Below are 25127 nucleotides of genomic sequence, written 5' to 3' on the forward strand. Positions count from 1 at the left end.
CAAGCCACAACAAAGCTCACATAAACATGCCCTGGGATGAGCCTCTTCCCATCTTTGTGATAAACGACATGACTGATGACAGTGGTCGAGCAGCAGGCCAGACAACTGTCCATCTGTTGACATCCGTCTTGATCATATAATAGTTAAAACCCCCAAAGACTAAATGTTCTTCCCACAAAAATGTACCATCACTGACAGCAATCAACAGACCTCACATAGACAGCAGACTGTGTTTTTTTTTTTAATCATTCTGGCCCCACTACGACCACTAACTTCTTGCCGCATAATACTCTACAGAGGACAAGAGTTTGAACTTCAATTAAGAAATTGACTTCTTCCCTTATTTTTGGCAGCAATTATGATTTCCCATCTAGCCTGTGGATTTTAGATATTGGATATGGAAAGAGAGAAAGTCTGGAAGGGGTTAGATTTATAATGGTAAACCACTTTGGAATGTGAAATTATTTTCTTAATTCATAGCAGTGGCGTCATTAGACCTATTTTAGGAGGGCCGAAGCCTCCCTAAAATATTCTTAAGCCCCCCCCAATTCATTTGCTGTTGTTTTGTTAAAAAATAGCAATCCTATAGTTCAGTTTGATTGGCTTCTGCTTGCCCTGTTCTAACAATACAGCTTTTCTCCAAACGACAAATCTCATCACGTTTTACACAACATCACGTGCCCCTATTCATTAATAAATCAAGCTGTTTTGTGGTTGAATATGGCTTATTATTTGTCAGAAAATATACATATTGTAGCAAATATTGTGTATTCTTTGCCTAATTTAAGCATTTTCAAGCATAAAAATTGCTAAATGAAAGACACATTCAAAGACACCGTGAATGATATGTAGTATTCTACACTGGTCACTGTTGTCAGTAGGCCTGTCACAATAATCTATTAATCGAATGATTTAAAAAAACAAAGTCGTCATTTTGTTGGCCTCGATAAATTGACATGTGCATGAGTGTTTGTTTTCCTCTCTCTCCTCTCTTTACTGCACAGGATGGATGACAAGAGGGTTCACTATGCAAGTTAGTTTCATGTTGGACATTTATTCGTCTCCGTCACTCTTAATTTCACGTTGGCAGTATGACACCCCTACTAACTACAAAAATCTTCCATTTAGAAAACAATCTTCACAAAAATTTGGTAATCACGGTCTGGAACGAGTTGACTGCGATCAATGCGGGATTACTGTATTCATCACTGCAGCAATTTACTTGCAAATGTGGCCATATTATTTAGAAATTCTGTACATGTATTACTTTGTGACAACACAGTGCTCTTTTTTCCACCCCATACAGTTTTGCAAACGTGGGCTCTTAATGAGTATGAATTATTTGGAAAATACGGCATTGTAACAATATGTGTTTTTTTCTTGCTGTTAATGCTGTAAACATACTGTTAGTGTGCAAATCGGTGTTTGTTATTGTGCTGTATTTAAATAATAAATAACTTCTCAGTCTTTGTTAGCTATTTGTGAAATGTTGTGCTCGCATGCTACGTTCACTTCCATCCCCTGTGTGCTAAGCCTCCTCGGTCTGTAAAAACTAGTGACTCCTCTGATTCATAGTAATTTTGGTGGCGGATGACCAGACCCTGAAGAGTAAAACTAGTACAGGGTCGCCACCTAGTGTTTTTTTTTTAAATTTCGCATGTGGAACAGCGTTTGGTAATGACTCATTGTTGGATTGCATTGTCATGAAGACTTAACTCTCCTTTTCTTACAAAATAGCTATATGTCACGTTAAAGTTAATGTACTGTTAAATATGCGAACTCAAAAAAGAATGCCGAATTCAGGCTCCATGATGAATCCCATTGTCGCTCCCGGCTTACAGACATTTATAACCACACTGCTATAGTATGTCTTTCGACAATTGTTCCACCTGGAAAACAAACAAATCATCCACTAATAATAACAAGTCATATTGATTATTACACAAAGTAGCTCCCAGTAACATGCAACTAGCCGGTTTGCTAACATATACAATAACGTACCTCCTTCGTTGTAGCAGTGTTTTCAATTCCAAGCAAACCATAAAGGTCCATCTGCAGGATTTCCTTTGCTTTTCCAGACATTTCTGCTCACGGTAATTTTCAATACTTAGACCAAAATATCAGCATAAACGGTAGAAACAAAGCACTGCTCGACAACTGCTAATGTTTGTTTTGGTTGGCGCCATGAATTTGACGTAACCGACCTTTCAACTCTTGAGCCGCAGTGCATTCTGGGAAATTGAGTTTTTGTGGCTCAGCTTCGGTTTGAGCGCTGCTACGTTGTTTCGAAAAGGCTCAAAAGCTTGGACACTTTGTAAATCACGCTCATACACGAGCAACTGTGTCTAAACTTTTGTCTTATATTGTTTATGCATTTCAGAGATATCAAACTAGAATGAATAGCAATGGGCGGGGTGGTGGGGTGGTGGGGTGGGGGTCGGGGTTGCACATGACAAGCTATTAAGTGTATTTTTTTCTGGTGGTAAAATTGTAAACTTATCGGCTATACAGTATACAAATACTGTAGCTCAGCCTGCTGGTTGTTGGTGGCTCTCTAGTGGACAAATGATAGAATTACACAGTCAATGCACGGTATTTTTTAATTTTCTTTTGCTGTTTTTTTAATCAAATTAAACTCTTGATATTGAAAGATTTTTCCAAGAGTGACCTGTAACATCAGCCTTAAACTAAATATTCTATATACTGTAAAGCAAAGTAGTATTCTTAACCAATTATTATTATGAAATAGCTGCTACTGTCAAATACGTTACTTTATTTAAAATGTAGTAACAAATTTAATTTCTTGTAATATTGTGTATTATGGTTCTATATTTGCCTACATATTGAATTTTTTATAGTATATGGAAACTTTCATTTTATGGTTGTAAATTTGTTTGTTTTTAAGAATGGCCACAGTAATTTACTTTCTAAAACTATTAAGCAATATTCATATAAAGCATCTGAAATGTTTTATTTTAAAGCTGTTTATTTGTCACTGGCAACCAGCCCAGGTGTACCCCACCTATTGTCCTAAGCCAGCTAGGATAGGCTCCTGCATACCCCCACGACCCTAGTGAGGATAAGCGGATAGCGACATGGATGGATGGATGCATAGTTGTCATTGGCCAAGATAATCCACTATTGCAACATTTCCAGCAAGCAGAGGAATTCAGATGATCTGAATCGGCAAACATGTCCTGACTGGGGCTTGAGGAGCTCTTCTTTTCTTAAAGCTGCTTGGCAAACAAAAGGTCAGAAGATGCAGTCACTGCGTAAAGTGAAATGTCTCCTTTGTGTGTTGGACTGACTTTATTCACAATGTGACATTGTTTATGATACCCTATCTTTGCTTCCATCTGTTTCAAATACATACAACCGTGTGTCCTATTAACTCTGAGATGAGACACACCATTATTACCATGAGTAAAATAATATAGTTGGGATCATTTTTGTTGACTTAAGCGCACACCGACGTGCACTTAGCTGTTTACCCTGTGGACTTTTTATGCTTAAGTCTAGCCTCAAATGTACATAAGGCGGAACAGTTGTCTCAGCTAAAGATTGAACTATTAATGGTGTTTGCAGATATAAAACAATGCACAGGCCTGAATTGCAGCACTATGTATAGTTTGGTGCTTTATCTGTGCTCTTTCACACAGTGGCCTCTTGTTCATCAAGATGAACAAGTTATCTCATGAAGATAACAGTTGTTCCGTAAAGGAGCATTCTGCTGCACCGTAACACCATCAACATAGCACTAACTTTCTCTGCAAAACATCTATTTGAAGCATCTTCTGGCTTGCACTAATATGCCCACAGAATATTATTATCAACAAAAGTATTGCTACTTTTGTATTCAAAATTTGCACATTTAATATGTGTATGTAATTGTGAGCTGTCCACTGATTGAAATACCTCTCATGTCTACAATATTTGATTTGATTTGTTGCTAAACAGTCAGAATTACACTTACACAATTATACACACTTATACACTTATACACACTTACACTTACAACACACTTAACACTTCCAATGTGCTTATCTTCTCTGTTCTCAGAGAAAAATGCTAACACGCTTGCTTTGCGGGACATCTTGGTTATTTGGTTTGGGATGTCTGAACATATTCCAGCCACGGTCACAGAGAAAAATGTAATGATGCGGGGGAGCACTTTGACACATTTTGTGCATTAAAGATGCTACAACCAATCCAAACAATATATGCTAATATTTGCCATCTACAAAACCATGCTGCCTGCCCGGCAAACTCTGGTGACAACTGGCGCCTACAGTTTGGGCTATTACCTTGCATCATGTAGCCCCTAACCATGTATGACATGACCCAGTTGAGACGATGGAAGGGAAGATCAGCGCCTTTGTTGGAAAGCGGTTAGGTGCGCCCCAATGTCTGAGCAGTATAGCCCTGTATGGCAAAAGGTTACTAAATGCACCAAAGTGAGGCTTGAGATGACCTTAGCAGCCAAAAGACTGGTGACTCAAGCTGCTGCCCCAAACCTGATGACAGGAAGAAGGTGGACGCCAAAGGATGCAGTCCAGCAGGCAAGAGCTACACTCTACCATAGTCATGGGTGAAGTCCAACATGGAAGATGTGGTGAGAGAAGTGCTGAAGTAAAGAATCCTCTGAAGAACGGAGGAAGCTGGTGGTTGCTGAAATCTGGCCACAGGAGTCCAGCAGGTGTTGCCAAAGCAGTGTCACAGGCCAAACAGGGCCAGTGGATGAGATGGGGGAGTGTGGAAAATCTTAAGATGAGCTGGATGCAAAGTAAATTTCTCCCAAGGACGGTACACCGGGATGTGTATATACATAAAGTGGATTGGATTGAAGACATAATCAAATGCTGAAATGCCTGGCAGCAACCCTGGAAAGCAACAGGACCACCATCATTGCCTTGCTGCCCAGAAAAGCTCCAAGAGTAGAGAGATTTTGTTCAAGGTGGGGGCCATGGCCATCACAATGTACAACCAAGAACCAGATTGAGTGAACTGGAGGCAGCTGGGGATTGACAGATGCTGATGGATGTGGGCCAATGTCTCACAGTTCCACCAGGGATGACAACAACCAACCTGAGGCCTGACTTGGTCCTGTGGTCCATGCACTTGGATGATTTAACATCACGTCCTGTGTATTATGAATCTGGGCCAGGGGTGTCCAAACCTTTTCCAATTATGGCCACATAGTGAAAAATCAAAGGCTGCGGAGGCCACTTTTACATTTTCTAAACCAAACCATGTTGACATGCAGACGTGTTTTTTTATATTTAAAGAAAAAACATTACACTTTTTTGCTATTTTTTTTTTACAAATGTTTCAACTTTCTTCACATATTTTTTCTCGTAATATTATGACTTTATTCTCATAATATTTTCATTTTATTATTGTAATGTTACATCCTTTTCCCAACTTATGTTCCAAAAATTGCAACTTTTATTTGTTTTGTTTGTTTCTCATGTTACAACTATTACGATTATTCAACTTTATGCTTTTTTCCCCCTCTTAATATTACAGTATTACTTTACTCTCTTAATATTTTATCTTTATTCTTGTAAAATAACTGATTTTTTCCATTTTTTCTGTTGGGTTTTTTGTGTTTGTTTTCTTGTTTAAATTTATTTTTACAAAGTGCCAAGAGCCAATAAATTTGGACACACACTGTTTTCTCCAGGTACTCCGTTTTCCTCCCACATTCCAAAAACATACATGTTAGATTAATTGGAGACTCTGAATTGTCTGTAGATATGAATGTGAGTGTGAATGATTGTTTGTCTATATGTGCGCTGCGATGGTATATCCCGCCTCTACCCCACAGTCAGGTGGGATAGGCTCCAGCACACCCCCGCGACCCCAGTGAGGATGAGCGGCATAGAAAATAAATGAATGAATGAATGAATGAATGAATGAATGAATGCATATGCCAATAAAAAACAAGTAGGGCTAAAAATGGCTCCCATGCTGCACTTAGGACACCCTAATTTTTACACGGTTTTACACAGTAATTGACTACCGATCAAAATGTACATTTGTCTACAGTTGTATAACGCTATTGTGGATATGTGAACTATGTGAACCGACAAGTGGATTTGAGGAGACCAAAACAGTCTGCAAGACAGTCTGCAAGACTTTAAGCCCGTGGGACTAAGACTGAGGGAGGACAGCCCAACCAACCACCAGCGACTGTCAACTCAGAAACCGCAGGAAAATCTACAGCAGCAGGCGGGTTGAAGCAGGAAACTGTAGCACCTTCAAAATAAAATATAATACATATGTGAGTGAAACGTCCCTTAACTTGAGGTGGATGCTTAGCTTAAACAAATCTGTTTGGTTGTTGGAATCCCATCTCAGATGCTACAGGCAGGAGACCGCTCAAGAAGGAAATGGTTCAATAGCCAAATTGTTTAGTGTTTTTAGGTGGCTGTCTGAACTTTGTTATAGGTGGCTGCTAGCTGCTAATTGCTAAGTATGTGTCGTAGTTATTTGCTTGTGCGTTAACGTGGAGCTCATTCACCCCACCTCCCTTCGTCATGTTAAGGCCAAATTTTAGGACCATATTTTAACTTTATTGGCCATCAGTGGCAAGAGATGAATTGAGTTGGCGTTCTTCGGTCGTCACTCGGCGTCGCTGTTTTATTTTGAAAGTCATGAGCGGATATTGTCGTCTTGTGGTGGTTTTGGTTGATGTCACTCTTTAAACAAGTGAGTGAGCGCTTAGGGCTGTGACGTTCTAATAGGCACATAAACACACCCACTGGGCTCGACTTGCCTCGCAAATGCCTTAATTTTAGCAGATCCGTGCATCATCTTTGGCGATGTAAAAGACCGCCAGGATGTCATCTCGTGTCTCTTCCATCTCAAACAAACACACAAGGACGCTATTCTTCCAAGTGTATTAATAGAACAACGCCAGGTAAGACATCATCCTCATTATCTATGGGTGATCTTCATGAGATGCAACAGTGCATGCAGATGTGATTTTTTTAAGATACAGTATATATACTGTAGCTTTGTGCATTACACATTATGAACATTGTATTGCTGTACTGTACTGCCTTGATGGGACAACGTATGTCCTCTGGTGTGTGCAAAGACGCATTCCAAAGTGACGATTTTGCTCAATTTTGTTTTGCCCTTTTTGTGCTTTTTGTAATGCCTGTCTACCTTCATGTAGACAGGTAAAGTGTTTTTGTCTCCTCGATACCCATACACGATGTTACACTCTTGAAACCGTCCCTCCTTGGAAAGGAGAAAGGCTGCAAAGGAAAAATGTGCCCAGTTGCCAAAATCCACTTTGAGGAGTTTTATCGGGAACATATTTGTTTATATTTCCTATGTGTGCAGAGGTTACGTGAATTTTAATTATGATGAAGCCATCACATGACAGTATCTTTAAGTAAACTACACCACTCCAGTAAAGTACATTTGCTTTACAAGCCGGTTGTTTTCCCCAAAATAGCAGAGATGGGGATAAACGATGGTAGGTATCATTTAAATGAGCTCCAGATGTTTTCAACCCAACTGCACACACTAAATACTATTGTAGGCCTACGTGTGAGCTTCTGCTTGCATGAAACTTTAAAAAGTGCTAAATTCTTGTTTACCTACATGTTTATAATTGCAGAGATAGACAGCATAAACAGGTTTTGCAGTCATAGTCTTTGCATATGTTTCAGATGAAATGAATCAGTGGGTGTGCATGGTTGAGTGTTAATGTAGTGTACAGCAGAGTTGGTCTGCTGTGTCTGCTGTGTGGGAGGCTCAAGCAAGAGGACACATGAGTGGGTTTATCCTGTAGGCTGTGAATCAGCTGCTATCAGAGGTAAATGTGGGAGCTTTTGGATGCAGAAATGAAAATGGATTTGAATGAATGACTGAAGAGCATGTACATTTGTTCAAACTGCATGGCTGTATGATGATTAATTTCAGTGTCTGTGCAGGAATTGTTCCAACTGTGAAATCCTGAGTGAAACATACGTGTAAAAAGAGGAACATGAGCCGCAGCGCTAGCATGTTTATCTGGTTTCCTGTCCAAGAAAGTCATTTTCCTTCCTTTTGAAAAATTCCCTTGCTGGCAGTCCAACCCGCATGACGCACACACAGTGTCTTCTGGAATTAAAAAAAAATGTCTGTGAACATTTTGCAGATTACAAGCATTGACTTGCAACTTTTGCACCCTGCTTACCATCAGAGAGCTCCTGCACTCATTAGCCTATACATTGGGTACACCTACAGCTTTTGATGAGAGCCAAAGCAAGAGTTAAATGTAAAATTCTGTCACTAACACACCTTGGACTGTGAGGTGTTCATAATATGTTTATTATTATATTTGTTTTTCACTTGTGTAGAACTGCACTGCATTATAATGGGACGTGCATCTTATATTTTTTGTTTTCTTGGTCATTAGAAACAACTCTCTGTGTACGCTAGTGTAGTGTGGAGTAGTATAGTTAGACAGAGTGGAAAGGGAGAATTCCACCCCTTTTGTATACTTGCATTGAGGAAGCCAAATTGTAAAACGCCATTGTGTCGGCTGGCTGCCACGGTATAACACCCATCAGGATTCTGCAGCTTCAGCTGACACATTCCTTTGCAAGACGAAGTGACAAAAGCAAAGAGTCACTTTACCTTGATTCTGCAAAGTTAATGGATTTTTTTTCGGCAGCGCATCTTATGGAGGAAAAAAAGAGAGAAGGCCGAGCCAGTTAGCAAAGCTCATATAACAGTGTTTAAGTTGAATTTGTAAAGAGGCAGTGAAAAACAAGTATAATGGCCTGATGCAAAAGCGCTCATTCCTTCCAAGCTACCCAAAGTAGCAAACAGTGAGTCAGTGCTAGTCATTGTGTTGTACTTGATCATGCTCGTCACTCAGCTTTGCCAAGTCTGAATTCTACAATAGGCAGAGACACAAGAGTCTCTCACATGTTTTGCTTCTGGCTTTTTTATATACCAAAGCTGGAAAAAGTCAACTACAGTACAGAGAATGTATTTTTAGACATTTGCAGAATGATTTCCCCTTTTTTGGACATCATGTCTATCCTATGGGAACATTTCAGAAGCTCTGCGGAGAGTCAGGTTAGTGAAAAGGGGGACTGTGCCATAAAAAGCACCATGTGTGCATTCATATGTTGGTGCCATGTTTGGGAAATGTTCACTCTCTTTGGTAGCTTCTCTGTATTAGACTCTGATGAAGAACATTCCTTGCGTTGTAAATGGCGACGTGTGCTGTCCTGACAGTGACCAGCTTGGTTTTGCATGGAGTTTTGATTGGCTGACAGCGATTTTCATGCAGGATTAAGTCGGAATGTTTGGCATTGCTGCTGGTAATGACTGTACTGCTGACATTATCGTTTACACACCCACAGAGTGCAGCGCTGTCATTTCCTATTCTCTTTTCCTTTGTGATTAGGCCCGCCGCCTTTGTTCTGCTCAGCAATGGGGACATTGTACGGTGGACAAAATTATTGCATTGGAAATGAGACACCGTATCTTTCTCGTAACAGATTGATTTTTAACCCTGTCAAAGTTATGTTTTCATTGATGTTTGTTTCTGTGCAAAGTTTTTATCTGCCAACTTCATAATATATGATTGGTATGTACAAAAAGATGTCATAAAACAGCAGGGCCATATGCGAGGACCACTACATTATATTATTCACCTTTTGTTTAATTACATGCGAAAATGAAAACAATACAGGTCAAAGTATGTTGTGTAGTTAAATATATTGAAGAAAAAAACAGCCTACATCTCAGCTTTGTGTTATTGGTGACAAAGCATGTTGTTTGCTGCAAATGGCCCCTGGGTTTTGACTTTGGACACACGTGTCATAAAATATCAATATTTTAAAAATCTATTGTTAATAATGGGCAAGGTTTTAACAATGTCCGTCAAATTATAAGTAATTTAATGAAAATATTTTTTTAAATATTATAAAAACTAATAAATGGATTCAAAAAATAATTGTGTGCATCTAGTTGACATAAAAATAAATATAAGATAAATCAGTTTCTTTTTTGGAGTGAATCCAGTTTGCATATATGGCACCAATTTGAATTTATTTTTCCGAAGAACTAAAAATATGCAATGTTTTCTTCACATAATCCATCCATCCATCCATTTTCTATGCCGATTCTCCTCATTAGGGTCACGGGGGTATGCTGGAGCCTATCCCAGCTGACTTCGGGTGACAGGCGGGGTACACCCTGGACTGGTCGCCAGCCAATGGCAGGGCACATATAGACAAATAACCATTCACACTCACATTCATACCTATGGACAATTTAGAGTTGCCAATTAAGCTAACACATAATATTCTTTCAAAATAGTTCATAGTTTTTATGTTTAATGAACAATATATAATTTTGTGGAACTTCATCGTCAAATGAAGTCAACATGTGACCACACATTGAGTGTAATTGACTCAGTCAAATGTCATGTTGTCAAGGTTGCATATTATTGTCACCCTGTCCAGTTGCTATTGCTAAACTATAAGGAGCTATTCAACTGCCCAAATGTATTTACTGTACTTTCCTCTTGTTAAATACCGATGCCCACATTCTGAGGGCTTGGTATTTAAAAAAACTCACTGCATCTTTCCCCTTTCCTTCACAGGTGCTTTAAAAATGCTGTCAGGGCTCTCAGACGTGAGGAAGAAGTGGGCAGCAGTTCGGGGTCGCCTGGGCTCCTCTCAGGACTCGGACAGCCAGCAGGAAGCCAACCTGGAGAGTGCTGATCCGGAGCTCTGCATCAGACTGCTTCAGGTGCCCACTGTGGTGAACTATTCCGGCCTGAAGCGTCGCCTGGACGGCAGCGACCAGACATGGATGGTCCAGTTCCTGGAGCTCAGTGGCTTGGACCTCCTCCTGGAGGCCCTGGACAGGCTGTCTGGGAGGGGCTGCTCTCGCATCGCAGACGCTCTCCTGCAGCTCACCTGCGTCAACTGCGTCCGTGCAGTCATGAACTCATCAGCTGGGATCCACTTCATCATAGAGAATGAGGGATACATCCGGAAGCTCTCCCAAGGTACCCACAAGCATTTAGCTCATTATAATACACTCCTGATCAAAATCTTAAGACTAGTTGAAAAATTGCTAGAATTTGCATTTTGCACATTTGGATCTTAATGAGGTTTTAAGTACAGCTACAATATGCAAGAAGGGGGAGTGAGACAAAAAGCACTTTGAAAAAGTAATTTATTGAAAACAACAATTCAACTGAAATAGGCCGTTTATCAGCTGATCAAAAGTTTAAGACCACAGGCTATAAAAGCCAAAATCTGCTCAAACTCTACTTATTAAGTTACTACTCATTAAGATCCCAATGTGCAAAATGCAAATTCTAGCAATTTTTCAACTGGTCTTAATATTTTGATCAGGAGTGTACACATCTTTCATAACGTAGCGCACGCTCTAATCACATTTCTGTAACTGTAAATAGCACTCCCTTCATGTGCAACTTATCATTTAGAAAGCTTACCCCAGCGTATTGGGATCTTTGAATTAGAAACACAAACATGTTTATCTGCTGCCACATCCTTGGAGGACAAAGTTCAAGTTGCACTCAAAAAAAGGAGGCATGTTAGGGTCTTGACTCAAAAAGGAAGCACAAGAAAAAGAAATGGACTGTGAGTGTGTGTTACTTGTGTGTCACGTATGTTCTCATGATGTCCCCACAGCCTTGGACACCTCAAACACCATGGTGAAGAAGCAGGTATTTGACCTACTAGCAGCCCTCAGCATGTTCTCTGCAGATGGTCATCGCCTTGCTCTGGATGCCCTGGACCACTACAAGGCAAGAGTGTTGATTGTTTCAAGAATTGTAAATATATATATATATATATATAAAGATATATACATGTGTATATATATGTATATATGCAGTATGTATACATACAAGAACAACCCTTTACAACGCCCTCTAGTGGCTGTAGTGGTGAGTTGCATGCACAAGCATTACATGAGAATAAAGAGGTCGACTAATTCCACTGTGATTTGTCCTTCAGGGCGTGAAGACACAGCAGTATCGCTTCAGCGTGATCATGAACGAGCTGCAGGCAACAGACAATGTTCCTTACATGGTCACACTCCTCAGTGTCATCAATGCCCTCATCTTTGGCTCTGATGACCTCAGACAGAGAGATAAGATGAGAAAGGAATTTATCGGTAGGTCCAAGCTGCTATTGAACCATGAATCAAGACACAATGAGTGAGGTCACTTTACTGTAAACTGTTTCAGCAGTTCCCCCTGTGGTAACTGTGAATATAAAGCACAAAACAGGACATCTTTGGAGCTTTAGCGCACTAAGAATAGGGTGGATGTCCTCATTTCCTCTGACAAAATGACTGAATGTACAAAACGTAAAGCATATTTGTGTATTTGATATCATATACTAACATTGCAAAGTGCTATTGAAATAGTGAGCAATGTGTCAGGCGGGCAGTGTTGTTTTGCTCCCTCTAACGTTTAGCCTGTACTTGCTAGCTCAGAAGACGGACAACAAGTTCTTAATAAAGACTCCAGCTGAGTTACCTTTCTTTACTTTGAAGGACTAAAAACTGAAAATACAGAAATAAAGCATGTCAATTACGACTTACATAAGATACAAATCATTTTTCTGTGACATTCACTATAAGCGATGTGCATTTAAGGAAATGCACTAGCTTGATGCTAATGTATATTGGCAATCCCATATACGTGCTAGTGATTAGCATTAGAGATATACACGGCAATTTCAAACACGTTAAAATATGACATCTAATTAGATCTAATAAAAAACTACTGAGAGTTGAAGTAAATATTCTTTGACCCTTTTTGTGAACTACTCAAGATCAGCTGAGTATCAGTATCACCATCATGAGGCTGGACACACTATGTGTTTATGTTCATTAAACAACCACACACAAATAGTGTTTTGAGGATAAGGCATAACTAGTACAACAACATTAGAGCAAAATTGTTAGCAACGCTTGGAAAAAGTTACTACGTACTCCATGAACCTGATATCCACTTGTAGATTTCCCGTGGGACAAAGATGAGCTCCAAACTAACCGCATTGCTTGTTTGTTTTAAAAATAACCACATATCCTACGTGACGCATCAGACATGTAGGGTTTGCCGCCGCACACCGATTGGTTTTTGTGATCAGCTTTGAACGGCATTCATCGGCATATGCCGATCACATGTTTTGTACGGAAATCGGGCTATATTGATCGGCGGCCAATCAATCAGAGCATCCCTAGTGTTAAGTCTACAAAAAGGAACTTTTCATTTGCACTTTTCTCAGTCTAAGCAGTCTTGTTTGAATGTTACAAATTGAGGTAATAAAATTTATTGTTTTATGTCGTTGCAGATGTCATCTCAGCTCATTTTATGAAACTTTTGATAGCGGATTGTATGCAGCAACTCATACAGCAGTTTGTACAGACAAATAAATATTAGAAAGTTGTCGGTAGTATTTTAATTTCTGCCCCCAAGGGAGGAATTACAGAAAATATTTGCTAACTGCAGTAATCTCTTATGTGATTTAACCTGCTCTTTAAGACAAGTCCTGATAGCTTCCAAAGAATGAATGAGGACCTCAAAAGTGGGGATTTATGAGCCTTCCTTTTTCCATTGGTCGGCTCCTCGGACCAATCAGCAGTTGGATTGGCCACGCCTCTCATGTAATTGCTCACCTGCGACGTCCTGCTCGTTCCCAAACTATCATCAATCAACAGTTGGATTGGCCACGCTTCTCTTGTAATTGCTCCCCTGGGATGTCCCGCTTCTTCCCAAACTATCATATATTGTTTTAATATGACTTTCCCATCTAATGTGCATAATTTCAAAAGAGTGTTGTGAAACCTGCTCTATATTTATTTATTGTTCTGCAGGGCTTCAGCTTCTTGACATTCTACCAAAATTAAGGTGAGCATGCATGCGGCCCCTTGTTCACCATTGATTATTCAGCCTCTTCATTATTTGAGAGGAAATGGCATTTAAATGTGAAGTGAGGTTGCACCCGTGCCCATTATCTGTGTGTGTACATGTGTGATGTGCAGAGAACAAGAGGATGAAGACTTGATTATTCAATGTGAGGCATTTGAAGAGGCAATGGCTGAAGATGAGGAGGAGCTCTTGCGAGTGTACGGTGGCATTGACATGAGTAATCACCTGGAGGTCTTCACGACTCTCTTCAACAAGGTGAGACTTGATGCTTAATGATGTAACGTGTACATGTTACGTCATGTATTGCGACATGCATTCACTTATGGTTTTACATATTAAAAGTGATATTTTTTTTATTGTGTGCCAGGTGAGCAGCTCCCCATCTTCCCTGCAGCTGATGTCCATCTTGCAGTCTCTTCTCCTTCTGGGGCCAAGCCGCTCTGATATCTGGCTGGCTTTGGAGGCCGTCACAAACAGAGCCGTACTGTTGGCCCAAGACTGTGAGTCAGCATCATTGTGATTCATTCATTCACATTCAGTGGATATTTTGTGACGATTCATGTTTTTTGTCAATGTTTTTGGGGGTTTTTTGGACTCCAGCTCAAATGGGGTGTTCTGAGAAGATCATGGAGCGCCTGACGTTCTCCAAGGGCAAGAGCTGTGAGAGTCGTTACGAAGTGGATGGCCAGACAGTCAGAATGGACAAGGCTGTGCAGACTGGTCATGAGGAGCACGACCAGCTGGGGAAATGCTCGGCATCATTTAAGCAGTCACGCTTTGCAGCTGCTTCTCCTCCTACGAGTAAGAACAGGCCCCAAGGTTCGATGCAGTGTCCACCACCACCACCTCCTCCTCCTCCACCACCACCACCACCAGCACTACCTCTTCCGAGTACGAAGGGACCCCAAGGTTCTTTGCAGTGTCCACCTCCACCACCACCTCCTCCTCCTCCACCTCCACTCCCTGGAGCATTTGGTGGACCACCACCACCTCCACCCTTACCAGGAATCGTGCCGCCACCACCACCACCATTGCCTTGCGGTCCGGGCATGGCACCCCCACCGCCTCCACCACCTCTGTCCGGTATGAGCAATGGACCACCGCCACCACCGCCCTTACCTGGCATGCCACTCCCTCCGCCGCCCCCCTCGGGCATGATCATGGCTCAGAGCTGGTCTGCCCTGGGATGCACCACCCCTGCAAAGGCATGCCGATGTCCCACTCTGAGGATGAAAAAGCTCAACTGGCAAAAGCTCCGATCTGTTACTGGTGAGTACAGGGGCGTTTGGGGCAGGTTTTATTTCCCTTGTCAAAAATGGTGCAGACTTTCTTCTCATTCTCTTAAGAATTTAGTAACCATCTTAGCTTTTTCCTCAACCCCAAAAAATGGTAAGGTCAAGTTTGCTGTGAATGCATTGTTTTGAGGCAGAACAATTGGTAGTGTGGTGGTTCATATGTAGATGAGTTTGTGCAGCTAGACCTAGATTCCTGGATGTAGTTTACATTTCGTCGAGTTAGCTGGGAAAGGTTCCAGCTTACACATGACCATCCATGAGACTTGATGGATGGATGGACATTTCAGCCATGTTTGTGGGTAAATTCTTGCATGGTTTGGTGCCTGTGCCCACAGACTTTGCACAACCACATTTCTTTCTTGCTGCAGATTCTAATCTAACACAACACAGGTGGTACTCAGGCTATGAATGAGTTGTGTTCCTAAACTGTGATGAAAGTCAAGTTTTGGTGTAAGTCGGAATTTACGGTATACATATATGATACATACATTAACTCCTAAGTCACTGACTGTGCACAGAACACATGAAGGACATATCAAATACAGCAATAAAAAGAGTAAATGTAAGAATGACATGAAACGAAGAACAATTCCTTAACTTTTATCAGTGGTTGTCTTGCAGGCCTTTCTACCTTGTTAAAACATTCAAATCTCCTTGTAACAGCAAACGGAAAGCATGACACGTCGTGCTTTCATTAGCCTTCAATAATCTGATGGCCGTGACAGTTGAGCAGTTAGGACCAAAAGAGTGGCCAATATTGGTGGACGCTTTGCTTTTCACTTCCATGATGATGGCTTTCCTTTTCTTTGGCACACTGTTGCTTGGGAGACATAATGAAGTGCAAAAAGTTAACTAATAAGCGATGCTATTCTTCCTCAGTGTAACTGTGCAGGCACACGCTGTATTGCTCTGCCCAGCGCGACACACACTGCATTCTTAGGCTGCACTTAGCCTGTATTTTACCGCCGACACTTGCTGTAACTAGTTCTTCAGCTCGTCTTGTATTTATGGACCAAAGCTAAGTTTTACATCATAAACAGGACAAGCTGCAGTACTTTTTGTAAGGGTGTCCCGATCCCATATCGATATTGGATATCAGTCCAATATCGGCAAAAAATGGGGATTGGATTATATTGGCTAATATCTAAGATGTACAGTATGATACAAGCACTTCATTCCAGACTCTGCTTCAGCATTTCTATTCAGCAGAGCCCGGATAGAGCCCATGTCATCACAACAGCGTGTGTTAACAGTAGCAAGAATAGAAGTGATTTCGGCCGTATAGTTGTATTTTTTGTTAGAACGAAAAAACAAGTTTCCTGTGTGGCACCAAATCAGGGAAGTTTAATACGGCTAACCTCATTGTGCATTTGAAGCAGCATCACAAAAAAAACATGAGAATTGTTGCAAGACCACAGCTCCCTCGAACATCCAACGCTGTCTGAGACATTTGCAAAGCGTGACAAACTCCCACAGGATGGCAAAGTCATTAGCTATAACAAAAGAGCCAGCCTCTGTCGGTGTTGAGTAATGTCGGGTTAACACTTGATTGAACACCTTGGGCCACTAAATTGTCGCTAAAACTATACCCCGCATGCATAAAGAAGTGGGTCAGTTTTTCTCAGCTACCTACAGCTTCTGTCTATTATGTTTTAAGTTTTATCACTTGACCAAGCCTTTTCTAACATTCCACACTACAAAATGTGTGTGTATGTTTCCTGCTGATATCGGATCGATGTCTGCCAATACTCAAGACTGCAATATCTGTATTGAATTGGATGTGAAGTTGTATCAAGGCACTCCTAAGTTTTTATATGATTTTGTAGTTTCTTATGAGATACTGTGCTCTCACCCTTAAATTCAAAACTGTCTCAGGTTCAGAAAGAGGAGAGCATATTATTTCATACTGAGGCCCTACCACAGTTTTGGTGCTTATGATGGGACCCGCCCTCTCCTTGCACACACAGATGGGCACTCCATGTGGGCTTCAGTTCAGAAAGAGCCTCCTCCTCACGAGCCGGACTATAGCAGTATCGAGCAGCTGTTCTGTCTCCCGGTGACCGAGCACAAAGACAAGGGGGCAGCTGCTCCTGTCAAGAAGGAGCCTAAAGAGGTGCGTCTGGTCAACACTCGACACTGGTGCACTAAAAATAAACATGCCTGATTTTCTAAGCCGAGTTACAAATGTTTGCTTTTAGATTTCTTTCATTGATCCCAAGAAAAACTTGAACGTCAACATATTCCTGAAGCAGTTCAAATGGTAAGAAAGGCCTTTTTCTGAACCCTATAAACTCACCACACTTTGCCTGCACAGGGCCATGAGATCCAGTCGAATGGATGCTTTAAAAATGAGTATAGTTCTACACACTGCAAAATAGAACCTTCATTTGTGGATGTACTTGCAACAATTGCACATGCTTTGAGTTTCCAGCTGTACCTAATATTTTGGCCGGCGAGTGCCCATCGTAATGTTCCAAATGTTCTGTGTCCAGCTCAAACGAGGACTTTGTGGCGATGATTCAGAAAGGTGACAGAAGCAGGTTTGATGTGGAGGTGCTAAAACAGCTCCTAAAGCTCCTGCCAGAAAAACATGAGGTTTGTTAATACCTACGCAGTATTCTTAAGCTGTCATTCAAGGGCCCACTCAAAGAATAAAGCCTGTGTCGTGACGCTGATGTTGTCATCTAGATTGAAAATTTGAAGTCTTTCCAAGGAGAAAAGGAGAAGCTGGCAAATGTCGACCGTTTCTTTGCATTGCTCCTCACTGTCCAAAGGTAACTTCCTTCCCCAGCTGTGGATTAAATGGTATCTTCTCACATTTCATCAAGCTACTTGGTTTGCATTTTAAATTGGGGAAAGAAGAAATTTGAGCTAGCACTGATAACGTTTTTAACCTCCTTGCACTTTTGCAAAAAGGTGGAATGGAGGCAATTGGACTAATGTTGATTGTTCCACCTGATGTATCCTTGTCCTGGAGTTCCCCTCTTTATGTCCCTGGTGGGTGTGTCCCCTGGGGATGGTCACCACGGGTTGTTGTGGTCTGTGTGGCCCTTCCACACCTAAAATTTAGAACTGCCTTTTGGATTAAAGGTGAAACGTTTTCAACAAGAAGAGTCCAGTTGCCTCCATTCAACAGTTTATGGATTCCAATGACTTGGATGACTGAGAATCTACACAGACATATTCCCTGCACTTTTGTTTTTCCCCTGGTTTTCAGTTATCATCTGAGGATTGAGTGCATGTTGTTGTGTGAAGAGACTGTGTCAGTGTTGGACATGCTCCAACCTAAAGTGAAGCTGGTGGAGGAGGCCTGTCACTGTAAGTAAATAAGGTCTCCAGTTGTCTATTGAGTGGAAATGACCTGATTTATCCCGGTCCGGCATATTCAAACTGACAATCTATGTCAGCTCTCAGGACGAGCACGCTCGTGCCCAGTTTCTGCAGGCTCATCCTCGACGTGGGCAATTTTCTCAACTACGTAAGCGCTACATATGGTTTATCTTAGCTGACATTTAGACAAGGCTGGCATTTAAAAAAAAAAATAAAAATCTCCTCCTAGGGAAGTCACACAGGGAACGCTGAAGGGTTCAAGATCAGCTCGCTTCTCAAGCTTACAGAGACCAAGGCCAACAAGAGCCGCATTACATTACTCCATCACATCCTAGAGGTGCACAAAGAAGCTCACAGCTGCTGTCTTGTATTTTTTGCTTTGAAACACATTTGAATCCCACATGTCTTGTGTTGCAAAGGAAGCAGAAGTGAGCCACCCAGAGTTGTTGGAGTTGCCGGAGGACATTGAGATCTGTCAAAAGGCTGCAGGGTACTGCAGGGGAACATTTCTGGGGCGGGAAAGCAAGAATGTTTGTGTTAGAAAATATTTTCCGCTTTTCCTGTAGGGTGAATCTGGAATCTATCCAGTCTGAATCCAACACCTTACTGAAACGACTGAATGAGACTGTCAAAAAAGTCTCCAACTCAGTGGAGGAGGTGAAGAATCAATATGCAAAGGTTCTTGAGGTAAGATGCTGGTATGCTAACTAGGAATTGCCAGGCCTTGATGCATAAACTGTAATACCAAAGAGTTCAATGGGGGACTATCATGCCAGTTGCTGCAGACACCCGCCATCTTCAACCACTAGCTGGTGAGGTACCGGTAGCTCGCCCGTTGATTTTGAGGAGCTCACCAGTGGGTCAAAGAATATTTGCGCTCATAGAGCGCTCACATTTGAACGTACGGCGAGCATTATATCCCGCCTTCTTCCTGTTTTGAGTACTTAAGCTACGCCTGACATAACTGCTAATGTCAGCAAATGATATCAATTTGGCGAGGTTTCGCTACTAACGTTAGGCTATACATTCAATGATAGCTGTCATAACATGACTGAAAATTGTTGATCGCCCTTGAGACTGCTCGCGCGCCGACTACAGACACTTACAGCCATGAGTGACCAATCATCTTATTCACATGATTTACGTCAATGCAGTTTAAGACTTACAGCACCTTTTTAAACTTGAGGTATTTTGTAGCTGTGGCTAGTATTAGGATGACACCAGATCAATATAATGGTGTGCTTAGAGGTTTGTCTACGACATTGATCTTGTCTTTCATCTTGAAGAAAAGATCGTAACGTAAGTGTTCAGAAAAGCTCCGAAAAGAATGACATTTTGTTCATTCATTTTGAATCGTGGATCAGCTAAAGGCCAATAACGAGTGGGGAAAATACACGTTTGATGCACAAGTAGCATTACAAGTGGTCGTCGGGTTATGTACAAGTTCCGTTCCTACACTGTAAGCCGGGTTTTGGTGCAAGTCAAATCTTATACCTCAATTAACTCTTAAGTCGCTCATACTGTACAAAGAACACATGAAGGATATACCTTCATTCCCCCCCCAAACGGTGCCGAACAGTGTGCGTAACATGGCTAGTTAAAACAGTAGCCTACCAAAAAAGTCATTCATTGCCATCCTCCGAACTAAAGCCACTTAAATCGTCTTCAGCATCACAATTGAACAGCGTCATAATTCCTTCATCACACACTTTGTCAGTCTCTCTCCATCTCCCGTTGTCGCTGATGGAGTCACTTTTGTCTCGAAGAAAATTAGCCATTTAGCTTGAGCTATCCTCATCACGCAGTAGTCGAGCCTTTCAAAACCCATTGGTGATCGTGGACGGTTGGCGGTCCGAGCAGTCTAAAGGATATGATCTTTATCCTTGCGGTCGTGATCAGTGAACGTTTTTTACCAAAAGTGCTGCCAATATTGGTGGGCGTTCCTCCCCTCTCGGGAGCTTTTAATGTTCATTTTCACTTCTATGGTGATGGAACATATTCATTTGCTGCGCTTGCTGAAACTAATTCTCAAGCGAGTCCAATGTTTAGAGACTAAAATTACGTTTTTCATTAACTTATGGGCGCTCATACATAAACCCGGAACGCAGAAACTCGAGGACCACCTGTATATCAAAGCCTTGTCCTTTCTGTGCTGCAGGAAAATCTGGAGGCTTGTCGAGCTTTGAGTGAAAGGTTCGTAGACATCGACAAGAAGAAGAGTGAACTTGCGGTCTACTTGTGTGAAGATGCCAATCAGCTGTCGCTTGAAGAACTTTTCGGAACTATCAGGACTTTCCGAGAACTTTTCATCAAGGCGCTGAAGGTCTGGGAGGATACTGGTGTCGTTTGTAGTGTGAAAAACTGCAAGTTTTGATGTGAAATTTGCTACTGTATGTACAATTTGTACTTGGCAAAGAGTGACACCTTCTTCTTTCACAAAAACAGGACAATAAGACGAGGAAAGAGCAGGCAGCCAAGGCTGAGAAGAGAAAGAAGCAGCTGGCAGAGGAAGAGTCCAAGAGACAGAAGGGAGAGAATGGAAAAATAAGTGAGATGTGACTGCACAACTGAGAAATCCCTGACATGATTTGAATTTCAGATAACCTTTTTTTTTGCTACCCCTATCACCAGTTAAGAAAGGCCTTGTGCCACAGAACGACGGCTGCATAATCGACCACCTGCTGGCGGATATCAGGAAGGGTTTCAGCCTAAGGAAGACCAGGCCAAGGTGCGATTCGGGAAGCCCCCACTCTAGTGAAATACGTAGGGATACCGCCCCACCTGGTAAGGACAAGAGACTGCGGCCCTCATCTGCAGTTTCTAGCACCGTTCCTGAGTCACTTAACTGCCACATCCTTGCTGCTTTTATATGCCCTTTCATTGTCCTTCAGCCTGCATTAGCTTATATACAGTCTCTCAAAAGTGAGTACACCAATTTTTATATCTTAAGGGACAATACAAAAAAAAGTTGAAAATGAGTTAGTCTGTACAGCTTGTATACTTGTATACATGTCCAAAGTGTATATTTGGTGTGAGCAGTTATCTAGAACGGCTTTAATCCTCTTGAGCACAGAGCTGCACAGGGTTTAAAAAAAATTAACTGGAATCCACTTCCAGTCCTCAATGATGACATCACTGCTGGAGCTGGTGGTTGTTTGACACCTTGTGCTCCATCTTCAGCTTGAGGATGCTCAATTGGGTTCAGGTGCAGCCACACTCCATCACCTTCAGCTTCCTTAGCAAGGCACTTGTTATCTTGGAAGTGTGCGTTTGGGCCTGTTGTGTTGGGGAAAAATGCCACGTGGTCCAGTTTCTCTTAGGGAAGGGTCATGCTCTGCTACACAATGTCACAGTACATGTTTAACTGCCGCTCCTCACTACTGGCAGCACTCGTGCAGCTCTATAAGGACAAAGCTTTCTGTTAACATTTCAGCTTTTTCCTCATTGTAACTTTTGCTGTTATTGGCATGCGCTGGCACCTCTGGCCGGCCTTTTGGCGACCGAGCTCAGGGCTGGGTGCGTGTCTGGTGAGCGGCGAGGCGTACAGTGGTCAAAATGTGTGTCTGTCGGTCACACTCCGAGAGGGGAGGGCATGGATGTGATGATGCATTTATTTTTCCTAATATTTTCGCGACCGTAGCGGCGAGCTAGCTGTGTGGGACCGTATGTTAAGCAAATTTGCTGGGGCACCTCATTCACACAGCTGCTCCGGTCAAAGAGTCAAATGCAATGGAATGTTTGATGGGCTTTATTAATACAGTTCAGATTTTCATCCAACTAGCTGATCTCAAATCTTTTTATTTTTTATGCAAGTCAGATCTGAGCAGTGTCTGCGCTAAAACGTATAATTGGGGAATTTACAACAGCGATTGACCGGTAGTCCCAAAGATTGACTGGTTGATTGTGATCAACGGGTTGGTGACCCCTGATTTTGACTAAAGGGTTGTCACTTTCAGTGGATAGTAAATCCCTACTGCTGTACACTGACTACTCAAAGTTTCAGTTATTTCGTATTGTCCCTTGAAGATACAGTATGTCATAGAATGGTTGCTAATAGGTGCGAGGTGTACTGTTGTGAGATGCTGCGTGCGCTCTAGTCTATAGCATGCAACCTTGCTCATTACCTCTGCCAAGTGCTAAAATCAGTGCTATTTTTTTTAATACCCATTGGATTGTTAATGGGGGAAAAAACATTTCTATTAAAACTGAAGGAAACCATTACATTTTGTGTAAATCAAAAGATCCGTCTGAATGGTATAGTCCTGTGTCATTAGACATCGCTACCATTTTTCTACCAACAGTTCTTCCCTTGGCGGAGGTATGTGCTCTTTCCATTCTAGTTCTGTTGTTTCTGGAACTGTCCGAACTATCCCAATCAGTGTTGTCGACGTCTCTCCCTTCAGGGTCAAGTGTGAAGCCTGCAGGCGAAGAAGCCGCAGGAATAGCCACAATTTCCGCTCCCACCACACCGCCGACCGAGGCTCACCAAGCCAGCGCAGGCGAGGTGAACGGCTTCATGAATCCACCAGGAGAGACTCCTTCACCGCCTCAGGGTGCTACACCAGACCAAATCCCAGGAGAACCAGCCATGACAACACGGACACCTGCAGAACGGCCAACATCGCTGCAGGAGGGGCTGAGCTCGACGACACCCACAGTAACGCAAACTAACCCTCAGGTGGATCATCAGCCGCTTCTTCTCACAGATGGGTTTTCAGTAGATTCAACCGAAACCAGTGTCTTCAGTCCATCCTCCCTGTCAGATTCCGACCTAACAGAGGCTGTGTTAGATGGAACTTCCAGCCTGGTACCTGAGAAGTTAACAGCTGAGAAGCCAGTGGACATTAGCGTGAATGTTCAACTCACAGGAAACACCAATGCTAGTGAAAGGAAGGTAGACAAGGACAGTGAAACGAGCAAGAAAAGTTGTCTAAAAGACGCCGGAGGACAAGAGTGCGGTCTAAAGCCGCTCGTTGCTAAAACACCCAAGCAGGATGAGGTGGTGAGGTCCACACACTCCAAAAGCAAGAAGGAGACTTTTAATGAGAGCATCTTGGGGTGTGATGTCAAGGATGGAGTAGAAACGGAAGACGTGCCATCGCCGTCTGAAGACGTAACGTCACATAAACCCGAGCCAAAGAAACTGCCAAGCTTCTTTAAACGCAACAAAAAGAAGAGTCCAGGTAAACCATCCGTTAACTTAAATAAAGATTTTTGGAACGCTAGTGTCTTGACATGTCGTAAGGGAAGATCTGTTTTTATTGCACTCTGCATTTTATATTATATATGGGTTATTTTACTATATGATGAGACATTTTCAAGATGTGCTGTTTTAGAGAATGAATGCAGATTATTTTTTTATTAAAACATGTTTATCAATGATGCCAATGGACACATTGTTTGAATGCTCTGTTTTCCCGTTTTGACTCTCTAAAACACAAGGTAACACTGGGAAAGGACACATTAAACCTAAAAAGGGCTGTGTGTTGCAGTGAGGTAGGTCAAACGCTGGGATGGTTTGCTGTAAGCAGGAACGTCATCCTAATTAACTCAGTCACTGTCTAAACTTTGTGGCAAATAACACCATTTGTTGGTCTAACTGGGATCTGGATTTCATTTGTCTTGTGTTGTCCAGCTTTTAACACCACCGTTTTAGCACTGTTGCAGTTATGGATGAGTCTTAAAAAAAAAAAAAAAAAAAAAAAAAAAGCGATTTGACAGCAAACTTTGGGGTTTTGGTATAAAACACAAGGAATTAAAAAAAAAAAAAATTCCTCATCTTAAACAGTCTGTGCAGTCATTGTGAATGGAGTTCTCATGACAGCTGTCACTCTTGTCTCTTCCATATTTCCCCGTTCATTCCTTAATTCTGCTACTGGGACTGCTTTTAATCTACTAGTGGCAGTCATGTGTGCTTCCTGTAAACTGATACTAAATGATACTTGTCAATGCAATAAATAACCTGAAACAATGGCGTATTTATAAATATAATAAAGTACTTTTTTTTTTTTTTTTTATTCCATTCTATCATTCACTGAAGGTTGTTTCCCCCCCAGGTGAGCCCAGAAAAAGAAGATCCAGAGGAAAAAGAAGTTGATGTAACAAGAGTTGTAAGATAGAAGGACTAGAGTATATATTTTATTTTGTGACGCCTCCTGAAGATTGTTTTGAAACTCATTCCAGGCTGGGACTTTTGACAGCATTTGGATGTAAACGTGTCACTTTATGTAAATTGTTTTCCAACTATTCCAAAAGACTTGGACTGTATGTTTTATGTGTTTTTGTATAAATGTGGCTTTTTTTGTTTTGCTTTAAACTATTTCAGCTGCTAATAGAAGATATTTAATAGTCAAAACAGTTTGGATCTTAATGTATAATATTCACTTATCTAATAGCATATACTGGATTGTCACTTTTAATGTTTAAGCTATTTTAATAAAAGTCAACGTCAAAACGAAGTGTCTTTAATGCAACATTAATGCATGAAAGTGTCAGTATATACTGGATTATAACTTTAAATGTTTAAGCTATTTTTCATAACGTTCAACGTCAAAATGAAGTCGTTC

The 25127-nt window shown here is 41.6% G+C and overlaps 2 protein-coding genes across 10 annotated transcripts in view; one reads left to right on the plus strand and one right to left on the minus strand.

Annotated features, from left to right (window-relative positions):
* dnajc17 (DnaJ (Hsp40) homolog, subfamily C, member 17) overlaps nt 1–2211 on the minus strand; it is a 48136-nt gene extending 45925 nt beyond the window's left edge. For both annotated transcript variants that reach the window (XR_008573420.1, XM_054796514.1), the window contains exon 1: nt 2002–2211. Coding sequence is in view for 1 of the 2 variants with exons in the window: in XM_054796514.1 (XP_054652489.1) it covers nt 2002–2082 (81 nt within the window). In the remaining variant the exon portion in view is untranslated. The remainder of the gene's footprint in view (nt 1–2001) is intronic.
* Nucleotides 2212–6410: 4199 nt separating this feature from the next.
* Nucleotides 6411–25020, plus strand: inf2 (inverted formin 2). 8 transcript variants are annotated; one of them, XM_054796338.1, is made up of 23 exons: nt 6427–6922; nt 10622–11032; nt 11685–11800; nt 12012–12171; nt 13882–13915; nt 14050–14191; nt 14304–14436; nt 14537–15205; nt 17199–17344; nt 17430–17491; nt 17724–17826; nt 17920–18005; nt 18449–18549; nt 18639–18709; nt 18791–18898; nt 18981–19051; nt 19128–19248; nt 20720–20884; nt 21007–21109; nt 21193–21483; nt 22965–23744; nt 24004–24057; nt 24618–25020. In XM_054796338.1, the coding sequence occupies exons 2-22, from the start codon at nt 10633–10635 to the stop codon at nt 24054–24056; spliced, it is 3915 nt and encodes a 1304-aa protein (XP_054652313.1). In that variant the 5' UTR covers nt 6427–6922; nt 10622–10632; the 3' UTR covers nt 24057; nt 24618–25020. The 8 variants fall into 8 exon arrangements, 7 of the variants coding, with proteins under 7 accessions (XP_054652318.1, XP_054652317.1, XP_054652313.1 ...); XM_054796341.1 differs by having other exon boundaries at nt 6432–6922; nt 21193–21345; XM_054796342.1 differs by lacking the exons at nt 24004–24057; nt 24618–25020 and having other exon boundaries at nt 6426–6922; nt 21193–21345; nt 21453–21483; nt 22965–23382.
* Nucleotides 25021–25127: the final 107 nt, after the last annotated feature.

This window comes from Dunckerocampus dactyliophorus, chromosome 13 (genome assembly GCF_027744805.1).
Source record: "Dunckerocampus dactyliophorus isolate RoL2022-P2 chromosome 13, RoL_Ddac_1.1, whole genome shotgun sequence".
In the NCBI taxonomy this organism is placed as follows: Eukaryota; Metazoa; Chordata; class Actinopteri; order Syngnathiformes; family Syngnathidae; genus Dunckerocampus; species Dunckerocampus dactyliophorus.